A 25,004-nucleotide genomic window follows, 5' to 3' on the forward strand; every position below is an offset into this window, starting at 1 on the left:
GACAAAACCATCCTCACTCTTTAAATCACCCTCACTCTCTCTGCAGAGCACGAGTAATTCATTTTGAGTAATAACACATGTATATTGATGAACTGAAAGCAGTTGGACATTGCTGAAGCTTACTAGTCAAGAGGGAATTAACAGGATATAAGCCTGGAGAGAAAGGCAGAGGATGGGTTCATCAAAGACTTTCTATTATGTGCATAACTCCCAACTCACTCTCTAGAGTCTGTGGTTCTCAGAGTGTGGTGCCTGGACCAGTAACATCAGAATCACCTTGGAACCTGCTAGAAATGCAATTATCAGGGCCCTCCCTATAATGAGAAACTCGGAGAGTGAGGCCTGGTATTCAGTGTTAACAAGCCCTCAGGTGATTCTGATGCATGTTCAGATTTACACTGCTTTAGGATGATGGGGAGCCAGTAAAGAGTTTTCAGCTGGGAAGAGACAGAATCCAGATCAAGACAAACTTTAACACCCACCTTCTGTCCGCTACTTCATGTAGACTTTCCCGTGTATTCACATAAGTGGAGGGGATGACCATCTAGGTTCTGTACGCAGAAGAAAGAACCCTGCTCTTTATTATGCAAAGTCCCGTTGTCTGCTTTAAAATACATATATATATAAATCTTGGGTACCTGGGCGGCTCAGTCGGTTGCGTGTCCGACATTGCTCAGGTCATGATCTCAGGGTTTGTGAGTTCAAGCCCCGCATCGGGGCTGCTCGCTGCTGACAGCGCAGAGACCACTTCAAATCCTCTGTCCACCCCCTCTCTCTACCCCTGCCCGCCTTGCATGCACTCTCTCTCTCTCTCTCAAAAATAAACAAACATTTTTAAGAAATCTCTCTCACACATCAAGTCCTTTGTTTTCACTATTTCTCAGCCTATCCACAAAACTCCCACAGTTGGTTTAGTATGTGACAATAAAAGACATGTGAGGTGGAGGAGAGAGAAACGAACGAGGTAGGAAGTCTCTCTCCAGAAAAAGCTGAGTAGGCTGATTTAGAGAACTCTCAACTTTTAATCATATGACAGGAAAAATCTTCAGTTTGAGCCTCAAAACCAATCCTCCGCAAGCTGCTGCAGACTGCTCTTTCCCTTGCTTAATTTTCTTATTTCAAGGGTATCGTTTTCCAAATGTTCTAAAACGAACTGACCTGAAGGCGGTGAAAGCTAACTTTGTAGTACCAGTCATCCATGTGCGAAAAATATTTCCACAGAAAAAGCAAGTGCACGAAAATATTTTTACCACAATAAATTGCTGGCTCCACATTTCTTTGAGAAGAGGAGGGGGGAAAAAAGCCTGTGAATAATTAGTGATGTGCTTAAACTGCCAGCGGAGCACCACTGAAACTTACTGGGTGCCAAATTATTTAGCTGAACAGTATTTAAATTAAAAACTAATGACTAGGTTAATTTAATACATGTTCATCTCTGCTCCAACTCTGTCTCTCCTAATTGAGTTCCAAAGCTGTATTTTAAACATGCATCCTAGTCAGCGAATGAAAAACATGTGACTACTTGACTATAACAAGTCGTTACCAATGACTTCTTTTAATCTAAGTTTTACTGTCATTTTAGATGTTTCACCATAAACTATTTGCTGGACATATTCACCAATGGGATGGAAGGAATCATGTGCCACATAAAATACACAGAAATATCCTTAGTTAATAAAATGAATTAACATTTGGTAATGTGAGTGCTTTATGTGTGAGCTACAAGGCTTATCAAAACACCAGAGGTATAAACGCTGAACTAGCCAGTACTACCTACACTCTATCAACACCTTCAAAAATCAATCTCAAAAAGTTAAAAGTATTTAACTTTTGGCAGTGGAAGACCCAAGCCCTGCATCCCCCTTTATGCCACTCATTCCCCATATCCGTACTCTCTTTCTTTCTCTTTCTCCTTACCCAACAATCTATCCAACATATAAATCCTTCATAAAGCTGCAAGAAATTATAATAGTTTACAGATTAAAGAAAAAAGTGTGGAGAATCAGTCCCCAAAAAAGAAGTTATGGTAAAATTCCAAAGGCAAATAGCTAAGCATGGTCTGGCAAACACATGACATACCTATCCTTGCAAGGAGGGTATGGAACAGGCCACCCCTTCGGCTTCTGCAGACCATAAATGTCACAAACATTCTAAACCACCCACAGAGGACCAACCTAAATCTGTATGTGGGCTCATCTACCCAATCCCACAACAGTCACTGAGCATAAAACACACAAAACAAAACCAAAAGGGGGAAAAAAATGTTTTCACACTATAGCACAGAAGAAAACTTAATAAGCAAACACTTGTCCATAAAGAGTCGACAGAAAAAAAAAAAAAAAAAAACAAAACAACCTCCCAGACACCAAATGAAAACAATATCTGAATATGAACCTGGCAACAGAACAAACGGACTGAAGTTATGAAAGCTAGGATTTGGAAAGTGCCATAATCATTTATAATAGCAGCAACTGTCCTGGATTCCCCTCATCAAAATAACATGGAGGCAGGCTACCAGCCATCAATTTCTGGATCTTACAATGTGTCCCATGGGTGTTATGGGGTAATGGAAAGAAGGAGGGTAGGAGCCAGAAAGCCTGATTCCTAGGCCCATTTCTGCCACAATCCAATCTGGGACCTTGAGCATGTCACTACAGATGTGGAAGAAGACTGAGAAGTCTCAGAAATCTAGATGACTTAAGGGAGGGACTTTTGGATTGAGAATATTATAATACATATCTACACTGTCTATCTCAGGCTTAGATTGTTGCGGTTTTTTGGTGGAGGAGGAAATGGTAGAGGAGGTGAGGCAAAAGAAGATTAGAAAGTTTATTTATTTAAAAATTATCTTACATGGAAGATGTATAAATTAAAAAAAAAAAAAACAGAATCATCCTCAAGAAGCTTTTGGAGATACAGAAGAAAGGGACCTATCCTTGGCCCCAGGAAATTTATAATGTAGCTCCTGAGATAAAAATAAATAGAGAAGATTAATCAAATTTTCTTTAGCTGGGAAAGTCTAATCTCCCACCTACCATATATACCACCATAAAATATTCCCCAAAATGATTTTCTAACCTATATCCAAATATCTCCAATCACAGGAAGTTTACTCCTGTGAATAATGTCATCCCTATTGTTCTGTTCCACTGTTAGAAAACAAACTTTAAATGTCTTTCTTCTGGTGATTGAAAATCAACTTCCTCATAAATGCTGGCCTTGGTTGTGCCCGCCAGCTTCACAGAACAAGTTAACCCCTCTTCCTCAATCAGATCTTGAAATTCTTGGAAAAAAGCTGGTCCACTCCAACCCTTCTACCCATTCCCCAGCCAGGTTCAACACCCACACTTCTTTCAACCCTTCCTCATCTGACATGGTTTCCAGAGTGTTCATTGGCTGAATCTCCCCAAGTCTGGTTTGGCAGAGCAACTCCTAACCTGTGGCACCAAGAATGGAACACAATATTCCAAATGTAGTCTGACAAGTCAATACGATTTTAAAAAAAGACAAAGCAAAACATTTATTGAGTGCCTTCTATGCTCCAGACTAATATTTTTCTTGATTTTAACTATACCTCTGTTAATGCCCCCTAAAAATACATCAGCTTTGTTTCAGACCATTTCAGATTACCACAATAAAAATAAGACCAGATTCTGTTCCTCCACTGCCAGTTCTATAGTTCTTACGGCATAGTAGGACAAGTTTTTGAGTCGTGTGGACCTGGGTGGACCTTGTCACTTAACTAGCTGAGTGACCTTAAGCTGGAAAAACACTAGTTCACTTGCAACGTTTCATCCAAGACCCTGATAAAAATAATTTGGAAAGTCAAAGCCAATGACATATTTGTATGGCACAGAAGTTTATTCTCCAGACTGACAATGACCTACTAATCTAATTAAGGAGTGACTGCCCCTCATGTTTCAGGATCAGAAGATGAGTTGGTCTAGTTAGTGAAGGAAAAACAAAGAGAAGCACTAATTCTGTGCCAAGCACTTAACATACATTACCTTGTTTCATTACAACCTTATAGGATACTTACACTGTTTTCACAGAGAAAGATATCAAGGTATTAAGTAACTAAAGAATGTTTCTAAGATCACATGGGTAATATCTGCCTCACTTCTATTACTAATCATTACACTGGGGCATGGACACAGGAAGAATATGTGTGGTCAAGGTGGGTGGGGGTGGCTCAGGGGAGGCAGGAAAGAATGTGCAGGACGACACAAGCAGAATGAAGCGGGAGGTAAAACCAGAAAGGTTAGATTCAGGCCACATTGCAAAAGGTCTTGAACTCCATACTAAGGAATGTGGACTTAAATCCGTAGGCTATTAAGTGTCAACCCCTACTGGCTGCAGTTAGTGAACGTGTTCAAATATTTGAAAACTAACTTCACAGGTAATGATATGAGCTTTGGAGAGACAAAGCCGTATAAGTGGAGCATGTGTTGGGTGTATTCTTTTAGATAGGTGTGGGAGGGAAGGTTTCCTGAGTAGAGGTGACTTAAATCAGGGAGAAGGTGAAACAAGTATCTCAGGAAAGAGCACTCCAGCCTAAAGGGCCCTGAGTATGCTTGGCATATTCATGGTGGAGAAACATGAAGAGGGCCAGGTAAGCCGGAAAAGAATTAATAAGAGGAAGAGGCACAGGAAATAAAGACCAAGAGATGGCAAGAGCCAGATCATACAGGATTCTGGATTTTATTCTTAGTGTAATAAGAAGCCACCTTTGAGGGCTTTGAGGGCAGGAAGTAACATGGTTCCATTTATCTGTATTATTATTATTACTTTATTGCTATGATTATGCTTTACTAAAACTATAATACATTAAATTTATGGCTCCCTAAAATGCCAGTCCATAATGCTCCAAAAAAAGAGAGCTCAGTTTGACACATTTATTCTCAATAAACCCATGCTGGCTTCTAACTCTTAGCTAAGTGCTAATAAACCAAACATTACTAAGCTGTTCTAGAATTTTGCCTGGAATTTGGTTTGAGAATTCATCATTCTTTCTCCTCCCTGTCCCCAAATTCTTTTTGGAAACCTATTACCATATTTCCCCTTCTCCTATCTTGTGGCATGAAGCGTGGGTAGTTAATAGGTAGATTACATTGTACCATATGTAGCTGCAAAGGAATGAGAGAGATTTTCATAGGGTGGGGGGACACAGAATGAGAGAATGTAAAAGAGAAGGATTTGGAGAGACAGAAAACAGGAGAGAAGTGGCCGAGCTCGGCCACATGGGATATATGAAAGGGTCAAACTGCAGGAGTCTGCTTGGGTGGGACGAACACATGACCACAGAGACACTCTGCCATCTCACCTGAAGCCTGAAACACACAAAACACACAAAAATGGTAACATCAATTCTGACTGGATGGCAGGACTATGGCTCAATTTTTCTTACATTTAAGATAAATTTTCTCTAGTATTGTTATATCACTTCTATAATTTAAAATAGATTTAAAAAAAAAGAAAGGTAGGGGAATTTATGTTCTAGAGCAAGTAAAAGTCAAGATGATCACAAAACTTGAGATGATGACATGTAAATCTTCAGAAATTGAAATCAGGCCCAATATAGACATTTTTCTTTTTAAAATGTCACAAAAATTAGAGGAAAAATGGAGAATGCAGAGCGTAGAGGAAAGACTATATACTCAAGAAGAGCAAAATTCTGACAATTTTGTGATGCTGCTGGATTTTTTATAATATACAACCGGATGATGAAAAAGTTGCAAAATCAGACCAGGGGCACCTGACTGGCTCAGCTGGTTAAGCGTTGGGCTCTTGATTTCAGCTCAGGTCATGATCTCACAGTTCATGAGTTTGAGCCCTGCATCAGGCTCTGTGCTGACAGCATGGAGCCTATTTGGGATTCTCTCTCCCCCTCTCTCACTCTGCCCTTCCCCCACTCTCACACACAGGGACACACTACCTCAAAATAAATAAACTTTAAAAATAAAAAAAGAGGGGCACCTGAGTGGCTCAGTTTGTTAAGTGTCCGACTTCGGCTCAGATCATGATCTTGCAGTTCATGAGTTTGAGTCTCATGTCAGGCTCTGCTGCCAGCTCAGAGCCCGGAGCCTGCTTCAGATTCTGTGTCTCCCTCTCTCTCTGCCCCTCCCCTGCTCACACTCTGTCTATCTCTCTCTCTCTCTCAAATAAATGAATATTTAAAAAAAAGAAAGAAAGAGAAAAAGAAAATCAGACCAAACAAGAACCCATGAGGTATCCTGTACCATCACTCAGGCCTGTTGCTGGAAAGCGAGAGGTGATTGGTGTCTCAGCCTAACCCCCATAATGGATCCAGAGGCCTGGCTGTGCCAAATGGGGGAGAGACCACAAATTCTTTTGGAAAATGGAAAATAAGACAAAACAACAAACATGCATGCATAGATACATACATACATGCAAAAACTAATCTAGGCAAGAGGGTGAATCTAGTACTGTCTCTTCAAAAGACATCTTCAGGGGCTAGGCTTTAAGAGATTCAACATATCATGGCCGACTCCCACTCTCACCATTACTATTTAACAGATTACTCAAAGTCTTAGCCTCAGCAAGCAGACAACAAAAAGAAAGAAAAGGCACCCAAAGTGCCAAGGAGGAAGTCAAATTTTCACTATTTGCAGACAACATGATACTCTATGTAGAAAACCCAAAAAATTTCTAGAATACATGAAATCAGCAAAGTCGCCAGATACAAAATCAACATGCAGAAATCTGTTGCACTTCTATACACCACAAACAAAGCAGCAGAAAGAGAAATCAAGGAATCAATCCTATTTGCAATTGCACTAAAAACAATAAGATACCTAGGAATAAACCTAACCAAAGTGATAAAAGATCTACACTCTGAAAACTATAGAACACTTATTAAAGAAATTGAAGAGGACACAAAGAAATGGAAAAGCATTCCACACTCATGCATTAGAAGAACATTGTTAAAATATCTATACTACCCAAAACAATCTGCACATTTAATGCAATCCCTATCAAAATACCACCAACATTTTGCATAGAGCTAGAACAAACAATCCTAAAATTTGTATGGAACCAAAAAGGCCCGAATAGCCAAAGCTATTCTGAAAAAGAAAAACAAAATTAGAGACATCATGATTCCAGATTTCAAGCTATATTACAAAGCTGTAGTCATCAAGACAGTATGGTACTGGCACAAAAAGAGACACATAGTTCGGTGGAATAGAATAGAAAACCCAGAAATGGACCCACAACTATATGCTAAACTCACCTTCAACAAAGCAGAAAAGAACATCCAATGGAAAAAGACAGTCTCTTCAACAAGGGAAAATGGGAAAACTGGACAGTGACATGCAGAAGAATGAAACTGGACCCCTTTCTTACCCCATACACAAAAGTAAATTCAAAATGAATGAAAGACCTAAATGTGAGACAGGAAACCATAAAAATCCTGGAGGAAAACAACATCTTTGACCTTGGCTGGAGCAACTTCTTATTAGACACATTGTCAAAGGCAAGGGAAACAAAAGTAAACATGAACTATTGGGACCTCATCAAGATAAAAAGCTTCTGCACAGCAAAAAACAAAAAACAAAAAACAACAATCAACAAAACAAAAAGGCAGCCTACAGAATGGGAGAAGATATTTGCAGACAACATATCTGATAAAGGGTTAGTAACCAAAATCTATAAAGAACTTATCAAACTCAACACCAAAAAATCCAATTAAGAAATGGGCAGAAGACATGAATAGATACTTTTCGAAAGAATACATCCAGATAGCTAACAGACACATGAAAAGATGCTCAAAATCACCCATTATCATGGAAATATGAATAAAAACCACAATGAGATACCATCTCACATCTGTCAGGATGGCTAAAATGAACAACACGAGAAACAACAAGTGTTGGCGATGATGCAGAGAAAGGGGAATCCTTCTGCACTGTTGGTGCGAAGGCAAATGGGTGCAGCCACTCTGGAGGTTCAAGAAACTAAAAACAGAACTACCCTAAGACCCAGCAATTGCACTACTAAGTATTTACCCAAAGGATACAAAAATACAGATTTGAAGGAGTACATGTACCCAATGTTTATAGCAGCATTATCAACAATAGCCAAACTCTGGAAAGAGCCCAAATGTCCATTGACTGACGAATGGATAAAGAAGATATGACATACAAATATATAAATACACACACACACACACACACACACACACACACACACACAAAATGGAATATTACTCAGCCATCAAAAAAAGAATGTAATCTTGCCATTTAAAATGATGTGGATGGAGCTAAAATGTATTATGCTAAGCAAAGTAAGTCAATCAGAGAAAGACAAATATCATATGATTTCATACATATGTGGAATTTAAGAAACAAAATAGATGAATATGTGGAAGGGAGAGGGGAGAAGAGAGGGAAATAAACCACAAGAGACTCTTAATGATAAAGAACAAACTATGGTTTGACAGAGGGAGGTGGGTGGGAGATGGACTAGACGGGATATGGTACTAAGGAGGGCGCTTGTTGTGACGAGCACTGGGTGTTGTAGGTAAGTGAAGAATCACTGAATTCCACTCCTGAAGCCAAAATTGCACTAAAATTTAAATTTAAAATAAGTTTTAAAATTTTAATTAAAAGTAACATATTATGGCCCACACCCTCTAAAATTACTTGTGACATTTTTATATTCCAAAATTTCCCTGGTAAATATGTTAATGAAAAAAGTTTTTGCATTTGTATAATAATGAAAACCTTTTCTTATCTTTCTTTTATTGGAAATTCCTGATTAACTTTATTTGCCAAGCACTGTAAGTGTTTTTATGCATTCCCATCTCACTTTCCCCAACCCCCTTGATACTTAAGTATATCAGTCAATGCTCTGAAAGACTAAAATTCTATTATTTGGCATCCACCTATGTCTTATTTACTATTAATATAAAATTCTAGTTAACTTAGACACAAATTCCACTTTAATATCTGTACAAAAGGATGACAATAATTGCCTAGAGTCAAGAAATACAGTTTTTTTTTTTTGATATTTTGTCTTTATCACCTCTGTTCAAAGCCTGAAACAGTGCCAAATACAATAGCATCAGATTTTGTACAGAATACTTCTTTTCTAGTTTATCCACATTTATTATTTTTATTATTTTTTGTACAAAATACTTTTAATGGTTAGAAAAATTCCAGCTTTCAGGGTGCCTGTGTGCCTCAGTTGGTTAAGCATCCAACTTTAGCTCAGGTCATGTTCTCACGGTCTGTGAATTCGAGCCCCACATCAGGCTCTGTGCTGACAGTTCAGAGCCTGGAGCCTGCTTCAGATTCTGTGTCTTCCTCTCTCTCTGCCCCTCCCCAGCTCATGCTCTGTCTCTCTCTGTCTCTCAAAAATGAATACACATTTAAAAATTGTTTTAAAAATTCCAGCTTTCTTATTCATTCATTCATTCATTCTTATTGTTGTACAACTGATGCAGCTTTCTTCAGTAATTTCCAAATATGATTCAAACCCAAATGATTAACTCCATAAAAAGATACAAACTTTACTTTTCATTAATAATTCTGAAAGAGATTATCCTTCATAAAGTTACCTTATAAAATAATCCAGTGATTACAATATTTTGCTTTGATAATATATTCCATAGAACATAAGAATATACTCACTGGAAGGCTTAGGAATTCATTAAAGTAGTCCACAAGGAAATCATCTGTTGCCAAAGAATCTTCCTGAAAAAATATAAAACACAATATTATGCTTATACTGAGATGTTTTAAAACATGCCAATATTATTCTCTAATTCTGCTTATCAAAAGATTATAATGTAGATCCTCAGATCTTTTTCAGTCTGTCAACAGCAAGTGCTCACTATAAATAGAACACAGTGCTACAATCTCTGGAGGAAAGAAAGAAGAAAACAGAATGGAGCACACTCTTAAAAGATTTTGTCAGTATGCCTAGCTGGAAAACAGAACACATGAAAAATATAGCACAGCACTTAAATGAAATATAGTACAAAACTCAACACAAGGTAAATTTCCTACAGACGTATTTTTATACACTTATGTATATGATATTTATTTATATTATATTAAATATATTTCATTACAGTAATGGCAGAATCAATACAGAACCGTGTTTGAAGTTAAAATGAAATTCAGAATGTAAATTTCTTAAATTGCCTAATGGAAGTGATAAACTAAGTAAAGAAAATATTCTACCGCTTCCTCCCCAGAATGAGACAGCTTTAGTAATCTGACAGTTAGTAATTTGCATGAAGAAACTTTGACAATGTATGTGTTCTAAGCATAAAGATTGTATATATTTTTTCCATAACTATCTCACCCACCAACATAGCCACTTTTAAAACTGGCAAAATTGGAAAGCCCCTGCCAAGAACAAATTTTCTCTTCCAAATAAAACACCTTATTTTATTAGCAATTGTTTCCATTGTGTCAAAAGCATATCATGGCATACTCTGCTATACAGTACATGTGTTTATTTTGTTATTCATAATTATATTTCCACTTTGCAAATCTAACATGAAAGTTGACAATATGACACAATGCTATTATTTCCATATGGCTGATTATTTTCTTCTTATATTGGCCAATTTTTAAAATTTGTTGAAGTATAGTGTTGCAGTGTAAGGAAGATACTCTAGCATATTGACTTGGAAAATAGATTTTGCAGGGTAATTTCTCTAAGTATTTGTAGTACAATTAGTATAGAGTTATAAATAACCACTTACAGGATTTACATCAAGGAACGTACTAAAAATCTGAACTTTAAAACTAAGGATTTAGCTTACTAAAAATCTCAACTGATTAAAACAACAACACACTTAGCATCTCATAAACCATCTACATTCATAGTGGTACCTCAATAATATATTCTCAAAGTTCTGACTGGCGAAGATTTAACAAAGCAGAGCAAGGCTGATAGAGGTGATATACAGCTAATAAGCTTTCAAATTTTACCTTTCAAAGTTACTTTAATTTTCTGGACTTTATTTAGTGAACTATCTACTTTCTGCTAAGTCTTAAGAGAAATCAACTGAATTTAATAAATATTTTTAGGATCTCCTAGATGGAGGGCACTGTCCCACAGTAAGGGTGGCCAAATTTTGTACTACTGGGCTCATGATCAAAAATCCTCAGATGGGAAGCATGAGTATTTTAATTAATAACAGTAAGGGAGTACTGTCCCTTACTAATTTTTCTAAAATAGCACCTTATTTTTAAATTTTACCTATCAAACAGAATGTGCATTTCACAGAGTCAGGTGCACCTAAATATTGCTAGAATATGGCCAGTCACATGGCCACAAATTTCTAGATAATCCTCAGACTCATATATTCATTTCCAGTTGCCTCACCCTTCTCAGAGATTGTAACTCAATGAGTTCCAAACTATCTATGATGAAGTAGCTGTTTTGTTTTGTGTGTTTCCTAAGTTTCAGACAAATAACCTATAAAATACAATAAGAATGAATTTACTAGAAAATGGAATAAAAGATACGCATAATACAAAAGCCCAGGGGCACCTGGGTGGCTCAGTCGGTTAAGCGGCCGACTTCAGCTCAGGGCATGATCTTGCGGTCCGTGAGTTCGAGCCCCGCGTCGGGCTCTGTGCTGACAGCTCAGAGCCTGGAGCCTGTTTCAGATTCTGTGTCTCCCTCTCTCTGACCCTCCCCCGTTCATGCTCTGTCTCTCTCTGTCTCAAAAATAAATAAACGTTAAAAAAAAATTTAAAAAAAAAAAAAAAAAAAAAAAAAGCCCAATGGTTTATTACTAAATTCAGTAGATACAAACAGACTCTGTCAACATACCATAAAGTTTTTACATGTTTGCTCTCGACTTCTGAACTCATCTCAACAAGGACTGATGAGAGTTTCAGGCAGCTCTGGTCGACAAACCCTCATCAAGTAGCACTGCCCTACCTGGTGAACAGTTTGCTTCCAGCAACCTCAGGTGCCCTGAAACTGAACCACACTGATAGGGCATTTCTCTGGCGTTCGGTCACATCCTCAGGTTTGCATTTCCAACCATAGAAACTCCAAGTATTCACAAACATCAAAATCTGTATTTCTTTTCTGAAGCTGTATCTTGCTTTCTCCCCATATGAAATATCAGCACTTCTGCTGCTACTAGGGAAGTTCTGCAAGGGAAATAAGCATGGTCTCCAAGTGCCGACTCAGTTCTCCTGTTGCACTTCAATGGGAAGGCCTGCACGTCTCTAAATAAATGAGCATATCTTCCCACTGAAGCTTCTAGTCCAACATGTTCAGATAGTTTGTCATATCAGTGAGCCAATGAGGATCTTTATGAAACCCTTTACGTATTATTTATTTATCCTTATTTATTAAGGATCTTCATAAACACTTTATTCTCAAAACGCTTCATTTAAAAAAGGCCTTGATCTAAAGAAACTTACTCTTTGTAAGTTTCCACAATCTAGTCACACGGCTGTATTAAAATGAACTAAGTCGCCATGCTTGGGATTAATATATTCCAAATAACCAATAAACTGGTGATGGTTATTAATGGCACAATCAAGAAGAAAACTGAGTTACAATCAATTCCTCCATTACATCATTCCATGAACCTGACTGCAAACTTTGCAGCACAGATTCTCTGCTGAATGATGCAATGGAAGGTAGGAACATTTTTTCAGAATTGAATACACACTTGAAACCTGTTTTTTCATGTATTACAGGTGTGCCATCTGTGAAAGTGAAGTCAGCTTTTCCGTTTTTAGTCCAGACTTCTCAAATTTCTTCCTGAAAGAGGGTTAAGCAAAATAGTTTATATGTGCTGGCTAATTATGGTAGACAAAAAATTTTTTGCTTAGGAATTTATTTTGCTGAGCCCTCAAATCAGATAAACTACAATTAGTTCACCACTCTAAAACAGGCAAGATATACAAAGAAGACCTTGTAAACAAGGAAGATGAAGTAAGATATACATAGACATAAACCATAGTCCACCAAAGAATATGATACATGCCAAAAGAAAATTATAGTATTAAATGTTTCCTCTCAAAAGAAGGAGATATTATCTGGTAGGAGGAATCAGAAGAGACTCAAGTGGAGAAAATGGCATTTGAAGTAACTTCAATTCTATAATTAGAAATACATAAATGAGAAGCAACAATGCGAAGCACAGAGAGAAATGCATGAGCAAAGCAACGTGGAAATCAAAACACAGTAAAAGTGATCACGGTTAGCTAATGGCAGAAGTAGAAAAATAATCCATGTTTCCAACTTCATTTCCAGCCGTTCCCACATTACACCAAAGCTATTCATCTAATATCCAATGCTGAATCCTATACTGACACACCTTAGATTAGGAATGCTATCATCAGTCAGTGAATAAGACAGACCGTATTTCAAAAATTACAGCCATCAGGATGCACCTATTTTTATTGTTTCTTCCTAAATTACACATGATCTTTCTTTTCTCCTTTCCAAACAAGCCAATCACTAGACCAGAGCTTCTCACTAGGGGAAGACAATGGAGTTCAACGGGTCAAATGAAAGTGGACCTCTTCAGCCTTCAAGGCAACCAGGCACAGCCAGGAATGGCTGGGGCTCCCAGGATGGTGACTCAAGGTTGTGAGCAACCTTGTTTGGTACTCCTCATGTCCATCTTCCTCCCCTGGATAAAGTGATTTATGAGTCACATTCCACACCCACTGCTCCTCTGTAAGACACTAAGCAAAGCCAACGAGTTGCTCAAGCCCCTGGACATAGATTTATTAGCTATGTGCAGAGCATACACTGTCCCATGGAGCTCCCAGAAGAGTTTCTTTTAGATGTCCAAGAAAACAGCACAAGACAAAGGTGCTGACAGCTTGGAGGAAAGGGGGAAGGGAGATCCCGGAAGGCTACAGATGACAGCTCCAAATCTCTGCCTTCACATATATCAGATATTTCTGTCCACTGGTAACCGATGTATGCCTGTAGTAGTATCCAAGCTAGATATAAGGTGATCAGTCAAAAAACGTATGCATATCCTGCAACACAGACTTTCATCATTACTTTGAAATATTTGATATGAAACATTTTATTGATTTGTTTCTTTTTATTTTTACTTTTATTTATTTTTGAGAGAGAGAGAGAGTGAAAGCAGGGGAGGGGCAGAGAGAGAAGGAGGCACAGAATCCGAAGCAGGCTCCAGGCTCTGAGTTGTTAACACAGAGCCTGACTTGGGGCTTGAACTCACAAACCTGTGAGATCATGACCTGAGCTGAAGTCAGATGCTTAACTGACTGAGCCACCTAGGCACCCCACATTTTATTGATTTCTAAATCTATTTCTTTATCCTAAGAAATATTAACTTTGTGTTTGTCATGAAAAAAAGAACTATTAAATTTTAATCTCAACTCTTGCAATTTTAAATGGTTACAAAAATTGTCTAAAAATTTTTAACTCTTATTGGGTGATACAGTTTTTTACCAATAGAGACTATTCAAGAATTATAAGGGATCACCATTAAAAAGTCTTGATTAGTAATTGCATACAGTCATTTCAACTATAAAACTTGATATTAAAAAGTTACCTACATCCAAAAAGGAAATTAAGAAAATAATTCCATTTACAAAGAATTTACTGAAAAGTTAGAGAAGATATAAGTACATGGAAAGACATACCATGTTCATGAATTGGAAGCAATATTGTTAAAATGACAATCCACCCAAAGCAATCTACAGATTTAATACAATCTCCACCAAAATCCCAATAACATTATTTTTATTTATTTATTTTTTTTGCATAAATAGAAAAACTCATCCTAGGGGTGGCTGGGTGGCTCAGTCAGTTAAACGTCTGACTCTTGGTTTTGGCTCAGGTCATGATCTCATGGTTTATAAGTTCAAGCTCCACATTGGACTCTGTGCTGACAGTGTGAAGCCTGCTTGGGATTCTCTCTTGTCCCCCACCCCCACCCCCCACGCCCCTCCCATGTCTCTCTCTCACTCTCTTTCTCTCTGTCTCTCTCAAAATAAGTGGATAAACATTAAAAAAATAATAAAGATTTTAAAAAAGGAAGAAAAACTCATTCTAAAACTCATATGGAATTTCAAGGGACCTTAAATACCCAAAACCACCTTGAAAAAGAACAAAGTTGGAGGACTCCTATATCCTGATTTCAAAGCTTACTATAAAACTAAAGTAGTCAAAACAGTATGGCATAAAGACAGACTTACAGACTACTGGAATAGAATAATGTCCATAAATAAATCTCATACATGATCAAATGATTTTCAACAAGGATACTAAGACCATTCAGTGAGGAAAGGACATTCTTTTTCAACAAACGGTGCTAAGAAAACTTAATGACATTGGACCCTGACCTTGACGTTGGACCCTGACCTTATAACCATACACAAAAAATTAACTCAAAATGGATGAAAGACCCAAACATAAGAGTTAAAACTACAAAATATTTACAAAAAAATAAGGATAAATCTTCAAGAGCTTGTATTTGCCTGTGGATTCTTAGATATTACACCAAAAGCAGGAGCAACAAAAGAAAAAATAAATTGGGACTTTATAAAAATTTTTTAATTTTATGCATCAAAACCTTCTCTCAAGAAAGTGAAAAAACCTACAGAATGTGAGAAAATGTTTGCAAATCATATACATGATAAGCAAGAAAAAGATAAACAATCCAAATCTTCCATATGGGCAAAGGTCTTGAATAGACATTTCTATAAAGAAGACATTCAGGAGGGCCTGGGTGGCTCAGTCAGTTAAGTGGCCGACTTCAGCTCAGGTCATGATCTCACAGTGTGTGAGTTTGAGCCCCGCATCAGGCTTTGTGCTGACAGCTCAGAGCCTGGAGCCTGCTTCAGATTCTGTGTCTCCCTCTCTCTCTGCCCCTCTCCTGTTTGCCCTCTGTCTCTGTCTCTCTCTCTCAAAAATAATAAACATTAAAAAAAAAGAAGACATTCAAATAGTGAAAAAGCATGTGAAAGGATGCTCAACATCAATAGCAATAAAAGAAATGAAAGGCAAAACCACAATGAGATATCACTTCACATCTATTTTAAAAAAAAAAAAAGGAAAATAACAAGTATTGGTGAGGATGTGGAGAAATTGGAACTCTTGTACATTGCTGGTGGGAATGTGAAATGGTGCAGCTGCCGTGCAACACAAAATGGCAGTTCATCAAAAAAGTAAAACATATAATTACCATATGACCCAGCAGAAGGGGGCTTCTGGGTATAGGCCCTAAAGAACTGAAAAGCAGGGACCCAAACAGAATTTTCTACACCCATGTTCATAACTCAAATGCCCATTGACATATGAAATAACTCAAATGCCCATTGACATATGAAAGAACAAAATATGGTAAATACACACATGAAATATTACTCAGCCTTAAAAAGGAATGAAATTCCAGGGCACCTGGCCGGCTCAGTTGTTAAGCATCTGACTTCGGCTCAGGTCATGATCTCACAGTTCATCAGAGTCCCACATCAGGTAAATTTGAGCCCTACATCGGGTGAACATGAGCCCTGCATCAGGTGAGCTCGAGCCCCACTTCATATAAAACACGAGCCCCAGCTGAGCCCCACTTCTCTCTCTCTCTCTCTCTCTCTCTCTCTCTGCATCTCAAGAGATTCTCTTTCTCTCTCTCTCTCTCTGCTCCTCTCTCACTTGCGCCCTCTCTCAAAAAAAAAAAAAAAAAGGAATGAAATTCTGATACATACAACAACATGGATGACCCCTGAAAATGTTATGCTAAGTAAAACAAGCCAGACATGAAAGGGCAAATACTGTATGATTCCACTTATATGAGGTACCTAGAATAGTCAAATCTGTAAAGACAGAAAGTAGAATAATGGTAACCAGGAGTTATGGGAGGGGTAATGGGAAGTTACTGTCTAATGAATACAGAGTTTCAGTTTGGGAAGATGAAAAACTTGTGGACGTGGATAGTGGGGACTCCCGTACCACAGTGTGAAGGTGCTCGATGCCACTGAATTGTACACTTCAAAATGGCAGGTAAATTAAATTTTATGTTTTACCACAATAAAAGGTATGCACACACCAGAATCACTCAACAACATGGATGAATCTTAATAACATTATGCTGAGCAAAAAGACTTGCACAAAAGAAAACTAACTGTATGATTCTATTTATATGAAGTTAAATCTAAGTAAAATCTATAATCTATGCTACTAATCTATGGTGAAACATAGGACAGTAGTTGTCTTAGGGGAGTGGAGGCAAAAGAAATTAGGAAGAGGCTTGAAGAGACTTTATAAGATTATAGAAATGTTCTATATATTAATGAATGTTTGGATTACATCGTTGGATACACTTCTCAAAATTCATCAAATGGTACCCTTAAAAAATTTTTTTTTAAAAACCTTTTTTACATTTATTTATTTTTGAGAGACAGAGCACAAGCAGGGGATGGGCAGAGAGAGAAGGAGACATGAATCCAAAGCAGGCTCCAGGCTCCGAGGTCCACACAGAGCCCAACACAGGGCTTAAACTCACAAACCGCAAGATCATGACCTGAGCCGAAGTTGGCCGCTCAACCGACTGAGCCACCCAGGCACCCCCCCCTTAAATTTTTTTCTATTTCATTGTGCGTAAATTTTACATCAACAAAAGAACCCCACAAACTAATACAAAACAGTAGTTTATGATATTCATGCTTAGAAATTCCTGCTTAGAAATGTTTAGGGTTGATATGTATCATGTGGATACCTGCAACTTACTTTGAAACATATTTTAAAAGTGGATTGATGGATAGATGGCATGGTGGACAGGATAGAAACACATAAAACCAAATGTAGCAAAACGTTAATAACTGTGAAATCTTAGTGGTGAGTATATAGGTGTTCACTATACAAGTCTTGCAACTTTCTCATATGTTTAAAGTTTTTCATAATAAAATGGAGGGGGGAGTTACGTACAAGGAAACAATATCAAGGTTCTTGGCACCTTATGGATGATCAGCCTTCTTAGCCTCCTGTGTACTAAATGACACATCCCAAATCACTATCACCACCTCTAGAATAAGCCCCTGGACATGTGATCATCTTCTGACCACTACCCTGGGATCCCATCCACTAAGGGTCAGACCTAGGACCTCTGCTTCACCCTGCTGTCCATAACATGCCAAACCTTATCTTCCCTACCCCTCCTTACCCACACCACACTATGAATCAGTCTTTCTAATCACATTTCAATTAATACAAGAGATCTACCTGCCCCCCAACCCCCAACCCTTTTCTATCACAAAAAGAGTTTATAATGAATGCAATTTGGCTACTGCCCAGCTGTCCAGCTTCAACTCATACCACCATGCTTCAGTCATAGCAATTTTTTTTACAGTTCTACACCTTTGCACATGCTGATTATTCTACCTAGAAAAAAAAATTTTTTTTGCCTTATTCTCCTGCCTACCCTTTTTCTTCCCCGAAGTCTAGAGTAGTGGTCACCTATTTTCCCCTATCACAACCTTTAACACTTCACACTAAAATTGTCTGTTTACACGTCCCACCCACTGGATTGTGAACTTCTGGAAGAAAAAGGTTCTTTTTTATTCACTTTTTCGATTCCCAATGCTTTTAGATAATAGATAATTACAACATTTTTGTTGAATGAATGCTTGAATGATTACATTAAGGATATGAAAGCTGAAAAGACTGGTAGCCTAATAAAGACTCTGGTAAAACAATATCACTAAAATAAAAAGGAGAGATATTACAAAAAGAGGAAAAGAGTCAGATAAGGAGAACACAAGGAGAAACACACTCCACAAGGTGGCTTGTTGAAAGTGCACCCTGCTTACCATCAAAGCATTTGGGGAAATTTAAGAACTCGTGGCGTATTTCTCAGACCCATCTGGTTCACAAAATTGTACTGTATTATGAATGTAGTGTATGAACGAGGCAGAAAATAAGGGTGTCTCATGCAATAAAGGCCAGAAGTATGGACCCTCCTCCTTTCATTCCTAACAGTTACCATCACAAATTTCAATCAGCATCTACTAGGCAACAGATTTCTGTTCTCACTCTCTCTACTGGAAGAAATTCTCAAAGATCTGGGGAAGATAAAGGAAGCTCTCAATTCCCTTTTATCCAGTTTCATCTCTAATCATACCTACTTGGCTTCAGTCAGTTCATTTGGCCAAATACCCTAAGGCTTTCTCCCTGTACAAAGGTCCTTACAACCTGATATTCTAATTTAAAAGAGAGAACCTCAGGGCGCCTAGGTGGCTCAGTGGGTTAAGTGCCTGACTCTTGATTCCAGCTCAGGCCATGATCTCACAGTCCATCAGCCGAAGCCCTGCATTGGGCTTCATGCTGTCAGCCTGGGATTCTCTCTCTCCCTCTCTCTCTGTCCCCCCCCCTGCTTGTGCTCTCTCAAAAATAAGTAAAATTTTAAAAATGTATCACCTCCTCTTCCATCCCACACCTTACCCATGGGTAAAAAGTTTCCCTAAGTCCTAATGCACTTTTGATTCAAACCTCAAAATTCACACTTAAACATAAACTGCTTATCCTCTTATTGTTTCACATTAAAGGTCATCTCTCCAATCAGAAACTATACCACTTTTGGGAATACTAGTGGACAATGTGTGTCCCCAGTAGTGCCTAATAAAGCTGTAAGTGCAAGGAGTTGCTTAACAATATGCTTGGTCACTAACTTATTGGTGGAACTTCTAATGCAGTTTCTGCAGTTCCAGAAAGCATCAGAAATTCGATTCCAACCAGAGAACTGGACTCCATTGAGATGGAAGAATTCCAAACAGACTAACACTTTCCAAAGGACGTGCAGGACCTGTCTGTTTCCAAATGACTTCTTGGAAACACTTGTGGTGCACACTCTTAAGAAGAGAGAGGGAACCGAGGGGAAGGAATGGTGCCTATGTCTACCTGCTCCTGCCCTCCACCATTTCCATATAATGCCACCTCTGTGTGGACTTTAATTTCACTCGACCTATACAGACAGCATAATATGAAGCTGAACGAGCAAGATTAGCTAAAAATGAGTATCCTTCTTAATAAGTTAAATACGTAAATACTGCTTGAAGGTACAGTCCCTCTTGTTTTGATGGTAAAAATAAAGGGATCTGCTTTTCTTTTTTTTTTTAAATGGCATCTGCTTTTAAAATTAATGAAACTGTGGGCTTTATATATCAGAAAATCTTAAAAAAAAAAAAAAAGAAATCATTGTACTACAAAATTTTTACTCTACAAAGACTGTTTTGAGTCATGACATGCCCGCCTGCATAGTTTCAAACAGTTTTGGGGGCACAAGAAAAAAATACGATTATTTTGGATTTAAGAGTCAAATAATTAAGTCTTTAATATGAATTTATTTTCTATTTTAAAGCTAAAAATAATTTAGGAGTCACTCTCACTTTAAACTTTCCTCAATGTATACCTAACACATAATCAAATCCCAATGTAACATAAAGCAGTCTGAACTCTACTTTTCTTGCTATGACAGATTTATATTTCAGTTTTTAGGGAATATAAAAATGAGAGAGGTTTGGATTAAGGGAAGGGATGAAAAGAAGCATTCACTTTATCACTTTCATTATTTGAAGTATTTATAACAATATTCATACATTGCTTATATAGTTAAAAATATACTCCCAGAGGAACTAAGGAGAAAATACAGTGTATTAAATTTCTTGTGTATATATTTTCCCTAACAGAAGTACCAAAAATCAAACAAATACAAAGTTAACAAAAATACTAAAGTAGAAAAATGCCACCAGAGAGGTGTTTAAGAAATATAGAATATAGGGGCTAGTGGGTGGCTCAGTCGGTTAAGCATCTGACTCTTGATTTTTGGCTCAGGTCATGATCTCATGGTTTTGTGAAATGGAGTCCCGTGTTGGGCTCTGCACTGACAGTGTGGAGACTGCTTGGGATTCTCTCTCTGCCTCTCTCTCTCAAAATAAATAAACATAAAAAAAAGAATTATAGAATATATATTAAATGAAACTTTTCAAAAAAAAAGTGAAGTATAGCATAACGTATAAAGAACCTGAATCACTATGTCGTACACCTGAGACTAATATGACATCGTGTGTCAACTACACTCTAAAAAGTTTTTAAGTAAACAAATAATAAAATTAAATTAAAATAAGTGAAACAAATCACACTAATTATCATGTATGAAGATATCCATCAACCAAAATTTATTAATCACCTAATAGTATATTCTGGACATTGTACTACACCCTCTAGGGAACGTGAAGATGTACTGAGACATAGTACCAGCCCTGTAATAGTTGCCAGTTTTGTTACGAAATTGCAAATTTTACATATGAATGTCAGGCAATGTGTCCCTGACCACAAATGATTTATCCTAACATAGTTATTCTGTCCTTTGAGGCTGAAGATCTCATGTAAGAGTTAACATATTTTACAGATGTCCACAACAGCACTGTACTTTTTACAGCACTGATGGAGAAAATACAGTATGAAAAAAGTTCCTGTGAATATAGGAGCACTTTATAGTAGTATAGACTCTGTTGTCAATAATGGAAAAACGAGGGGCGCCTGGGTGGCTCAGTCGGTTAAGCGTCCGACTTCGGCTCAGGTCACGATCTCAAGGTGTGTGAGTTCGAGCCCCGCGTCGGGCTCTGTGCTGATGGCTCAGAGCCTGGAGCCTGCTTCCCAGTCTGTGTCTCCTGCTCTCTCTCTGCTCCTCCCCTGCTCATGCTCTGTCTCTCTCTGCCTCAAAAATAAATAAAAACATTTTAAAAAAATTTTTTTAAATAATGGAAAAACAAAGTAACACTATGATACAAGTTTATTTCTCTCATATAATCAAAAGCAGTTCAGGACTGGCCGTCTCAAACAGCAGGTGCTCAGGTCCCTATGACTGTATGATGGAGGATCTGCTGTCCTCTGGACACCACTTCGAACTCATGATCCCAGCTGACTGCTTCAGCTCCAGCATCACATCCTCATTCCAGCCAGCAGGAAAGAAGAAAAACGGCATGTTCTCTCCTTTTACATTATGTGAGTGTTAGAGTCAGAGTGACTCAGATTCTAACCATGGCTTGACCAGGTACTAGCTGTGTGACCTATTTAGGGGTGAGTTATTTAATCTCTATAAACCTCAGCTTTCCAGAATTAGGACCCGACACTTCTGCTTACATTCCATTGACCACAATTTGGTTACATAACCACATTTAGCTGTAAGGAACACTAGAAAATGTAGTCTAAAATGGAGAGCAGTGTATCTCTTATATACTGTGGAAGAGGGTAGAATCAATTTAGGGGAACTAGAGAGCTCTGTCACATTATCTTTCTATAAAATAAAATAAAATAATATTTTAATATTTTTTAAATTAATAATTTAAAATTAATAATAAAAGAAAAAATATTTTCACACTTTTGAAAAAACAGAGGTAAATACATGTACAAGGTGTGAATTATTTCACCTATAGATAATGCTTGGTGAGCACATGAATTTGGGGAGCTGGTCACAAACTGGTCCCTACCACGAGCTGCACAGAGTTCAAAGGCAGTCCAAATGATCTGAGGTTGGACAGGTTTCACAGAGGAGATGAACTGGACCCTGAAGGGTGTGCAAGACTGGGAAAGAGAGGGGGAGGGTAACCAAGACAGAACTCCGCAGCAAAGGCAAGAAGGGCAGTTTGGCCGGGGCAGAAGGTATGTGGACATACTCTATAATCCCCCAAACAGTATGACATTATCTACCACACAGAAAGTAGTGGGAAGGAAGGTTTAAAAAGGCTGAAAAGTTATATAGGGACACATTGCCTGACATTCACATGTAATATAGAAAATACTGTGAGTGCCAAAGGGAGGTGTTTGACATTCTGGCTCTGCCAGTTATTAGATGTGTGGCCTCAGGCCAAGTTGGTTAGCACTGTGGACTTGAACTTCCTCGCCTGTGAAATGTGGGTGATAATAACCACCCAATGGAGTTGTTTTGAGGTTAAATACTACATAGTCAGCATTCAATAAACAGTAGGATTCATAAAAGAGCTGAGTCATTAAGTAATACGGTAATTTTTTTTAGAGTTCATAGCAATCTTTCAGCCAGGGTAGGAGGGATGGGAGAAGGAAAATGTAAAGGTAGACAGAGCAAAGAAATATCATCCAGCACAGTCAATGCTCAGGAGTTTGCACTTTAAGCTTCAGGCCAAGAAAAACTGGAGTTGACAGAAGGATTATTGGAGGCAGTGATATCAGTTAGGACAACTGCCAAAGTCCAGGCCCAGGGATAAGGGCCTGAAATAAGACAGTAGCTGTGAGGATGGAGAAAAATATCTGGCTATGAAAGAACTTGGTAAATGATTGCAGGCAGGAGGTGAAGAAACGGGAAGAAAGGTTCTGGCTTGGATGACTGAATGGCCAGTGGTACCATTCACCAAAACAAGAAAAAGAGGAAGAAAACCAGCATGGGGCGCAGGGGAGCAGAGAGGTGAGTTCACCTGACCACACTCTTGAAAAACAGAGGTAAAGGGGCGCCTGGGTGGCTCAGTCGGTTAAGCAACTGACTTCGGCTCAGGTCATGATCTCACGGTTCGTGGGTTCAAGCCCCGCATCAGGCTCTGTGCTGACAGCTCAGAGCCAGGAGCCTGCTTCGGATTCTGTGTCTCCCTCTCTCTGCCCCTCCCCCACTTGTGTGCGCGCGCTCTCTCTCTCTCTCTCAAAAATAAATAAAATGTAAAAAAAAGAAAAGAAAAAGAAAAACAGAGGTAAATATATGTGGAATGTGACTGTGGAGGTGAAATAGGGACATCCAGGTGATGAAGGTGCCTGATGACCCAACAGATATTGAGTTCTGGCATCAGAAAAGGTGCCTAGGCTGGAGATGTATAGATCTGGAAGCCCGGTGAAATAAGGGTGGCTAAAACTATAGAAGAAGTCCTCCAGAGAGAGCCTGTGGATCAGAATCCCGAAGAAGGTCAACGCTTTCGTGGGCAAAGAAAGAGAAGCCAGAAATGGGAACATCGACATGACAGATGGGACAACCGGGAGATGGTGGTAGCACAGACACCAAGAGAAAAAAGGGGTAGCTAATAAAGCCTTCTCCTAAGAGTTCCCAAATGGCTGCAAAGACCTGAAAAGGTCAGCAGCCTGCTCAAATGGTTAAGTGCAATGCTGCTGAGTGCCCCTCGGAGACTTGATGCTGGAATTGTATGGAAAAGATTGGCTCCAAGGGCGCCTGGGTGAGTCAGTCAATTAAGCATCAGACTCTTGATTTCAGCTCAGGTCATGATCTCACAGTCCATGAGTTGAAGCCCGCGTCAGGCTCTGTGCTGACAGCGCAGAGCCTGCTTGGGATTCTCTCTCTCCCTCTCTCTCTCTCTGCCCCTCCCTGGCTCTATCAAAATAAATAAATAAACTTAAAAAAAAATATATGAAAAAATGCCCAAAAAATAAAAAAGGAAAGAAAGACAGAAAGACAGAAAGACAGAAAGACAGAAAGAAAGAAAGAAAGATTGATTGGCTCGAGAAATGCTGACCTCCTGCTGGAATGTAGAATAGTTCTGGAAGCAGCTTAAAGAAATCTGCTACAACACAGGGTTACACCAAGGCAACGAGAAGATGGGTGGAGTTGCTGACATGCTTTTTGTGCCTCTATCCTGATGTCTGTCTGTCTCTCTCTCTCTCTCTCTCCGAAGTGGACCAACGGTGTGGAAGGGTGAAAATGGAAGGTGCTAGCAGATATAGCCTAAGCCCTAAGCTTAGCCTAAGCTTTTTGAGACTTATCTTCAGCATCTAGCACTGCACGGTGGATATAGAAGCACCGGTGTCTGTTGAATAAAAAGCCAAAAGCAAATAAGGTACTCGTCCAAGAAGAGAAATAAGTACCGGAGGACATAAGGAAATAACATTGAGAAACGGTGAAGAGAAGGAAAAATTTTTCTCTGCCCTTCATGGTCTTCCAGCTAGACTGAGAATTAAATTTACATGGGACAGATTAACAGAAGATCAGATTCAACAGTGTACATATGGGGAATTCACCAAGACGTGGAAATTCCAAAGAC

The 25,004-nt window shown here is 38.5% G+C and overlaps 1 protein-coding gene across 13 annotated transcripts in view; it reads right to left on the reverse strand.

Moving 5' to 3' along the window:
* Window positions 1-25,004, reverse strand: part of RGS22 (regulator of G protein signaling 22) — a 176,503-nt gene that overhangs the window by 149,581 nt on the left and 1,918 nt on the right. For 10 of the 13 annotated variants that reach the window (XR_013553517.2, XR_013553516.2, XM_078441724.2 and 7 more), the window contains exon 3: window positions 9,654-9,716. Coding sequence is in view for 8 of the 13 variants with exons in the window: in XM_078441724.2 (XP_078297850.2) it covers window positions 9,654-9,716 (63 nt within the window). In the remaining 5 variants the exon portion in view is untranslated. Of the gene's footprint in view, window positions 1-482; window positions 552-9,653; window positions 9,717-12,676; window positions 12,747-25,004 lie in introns of those variants that run through there. The other 3 variants (XM_078441733.2, XM_078441731.2, XM_078441732.2) reach the window with 2 other exon arrangements.

Source organism: Panthera onca, chromosome F2, assembly GCF_046562875.1.
Source record: "Panthera onca isolate mPanOnc1 chromosome F2, mPanOnc1 haplotype 2, whole genome shotgun sequence".
NCBI classification, from domain to species: domain Eukaryota; kingdom Metazoa; phylum Chordata; class Mammalia; order Carnivora; family Felidae; genus Panthera; species Panthera onca.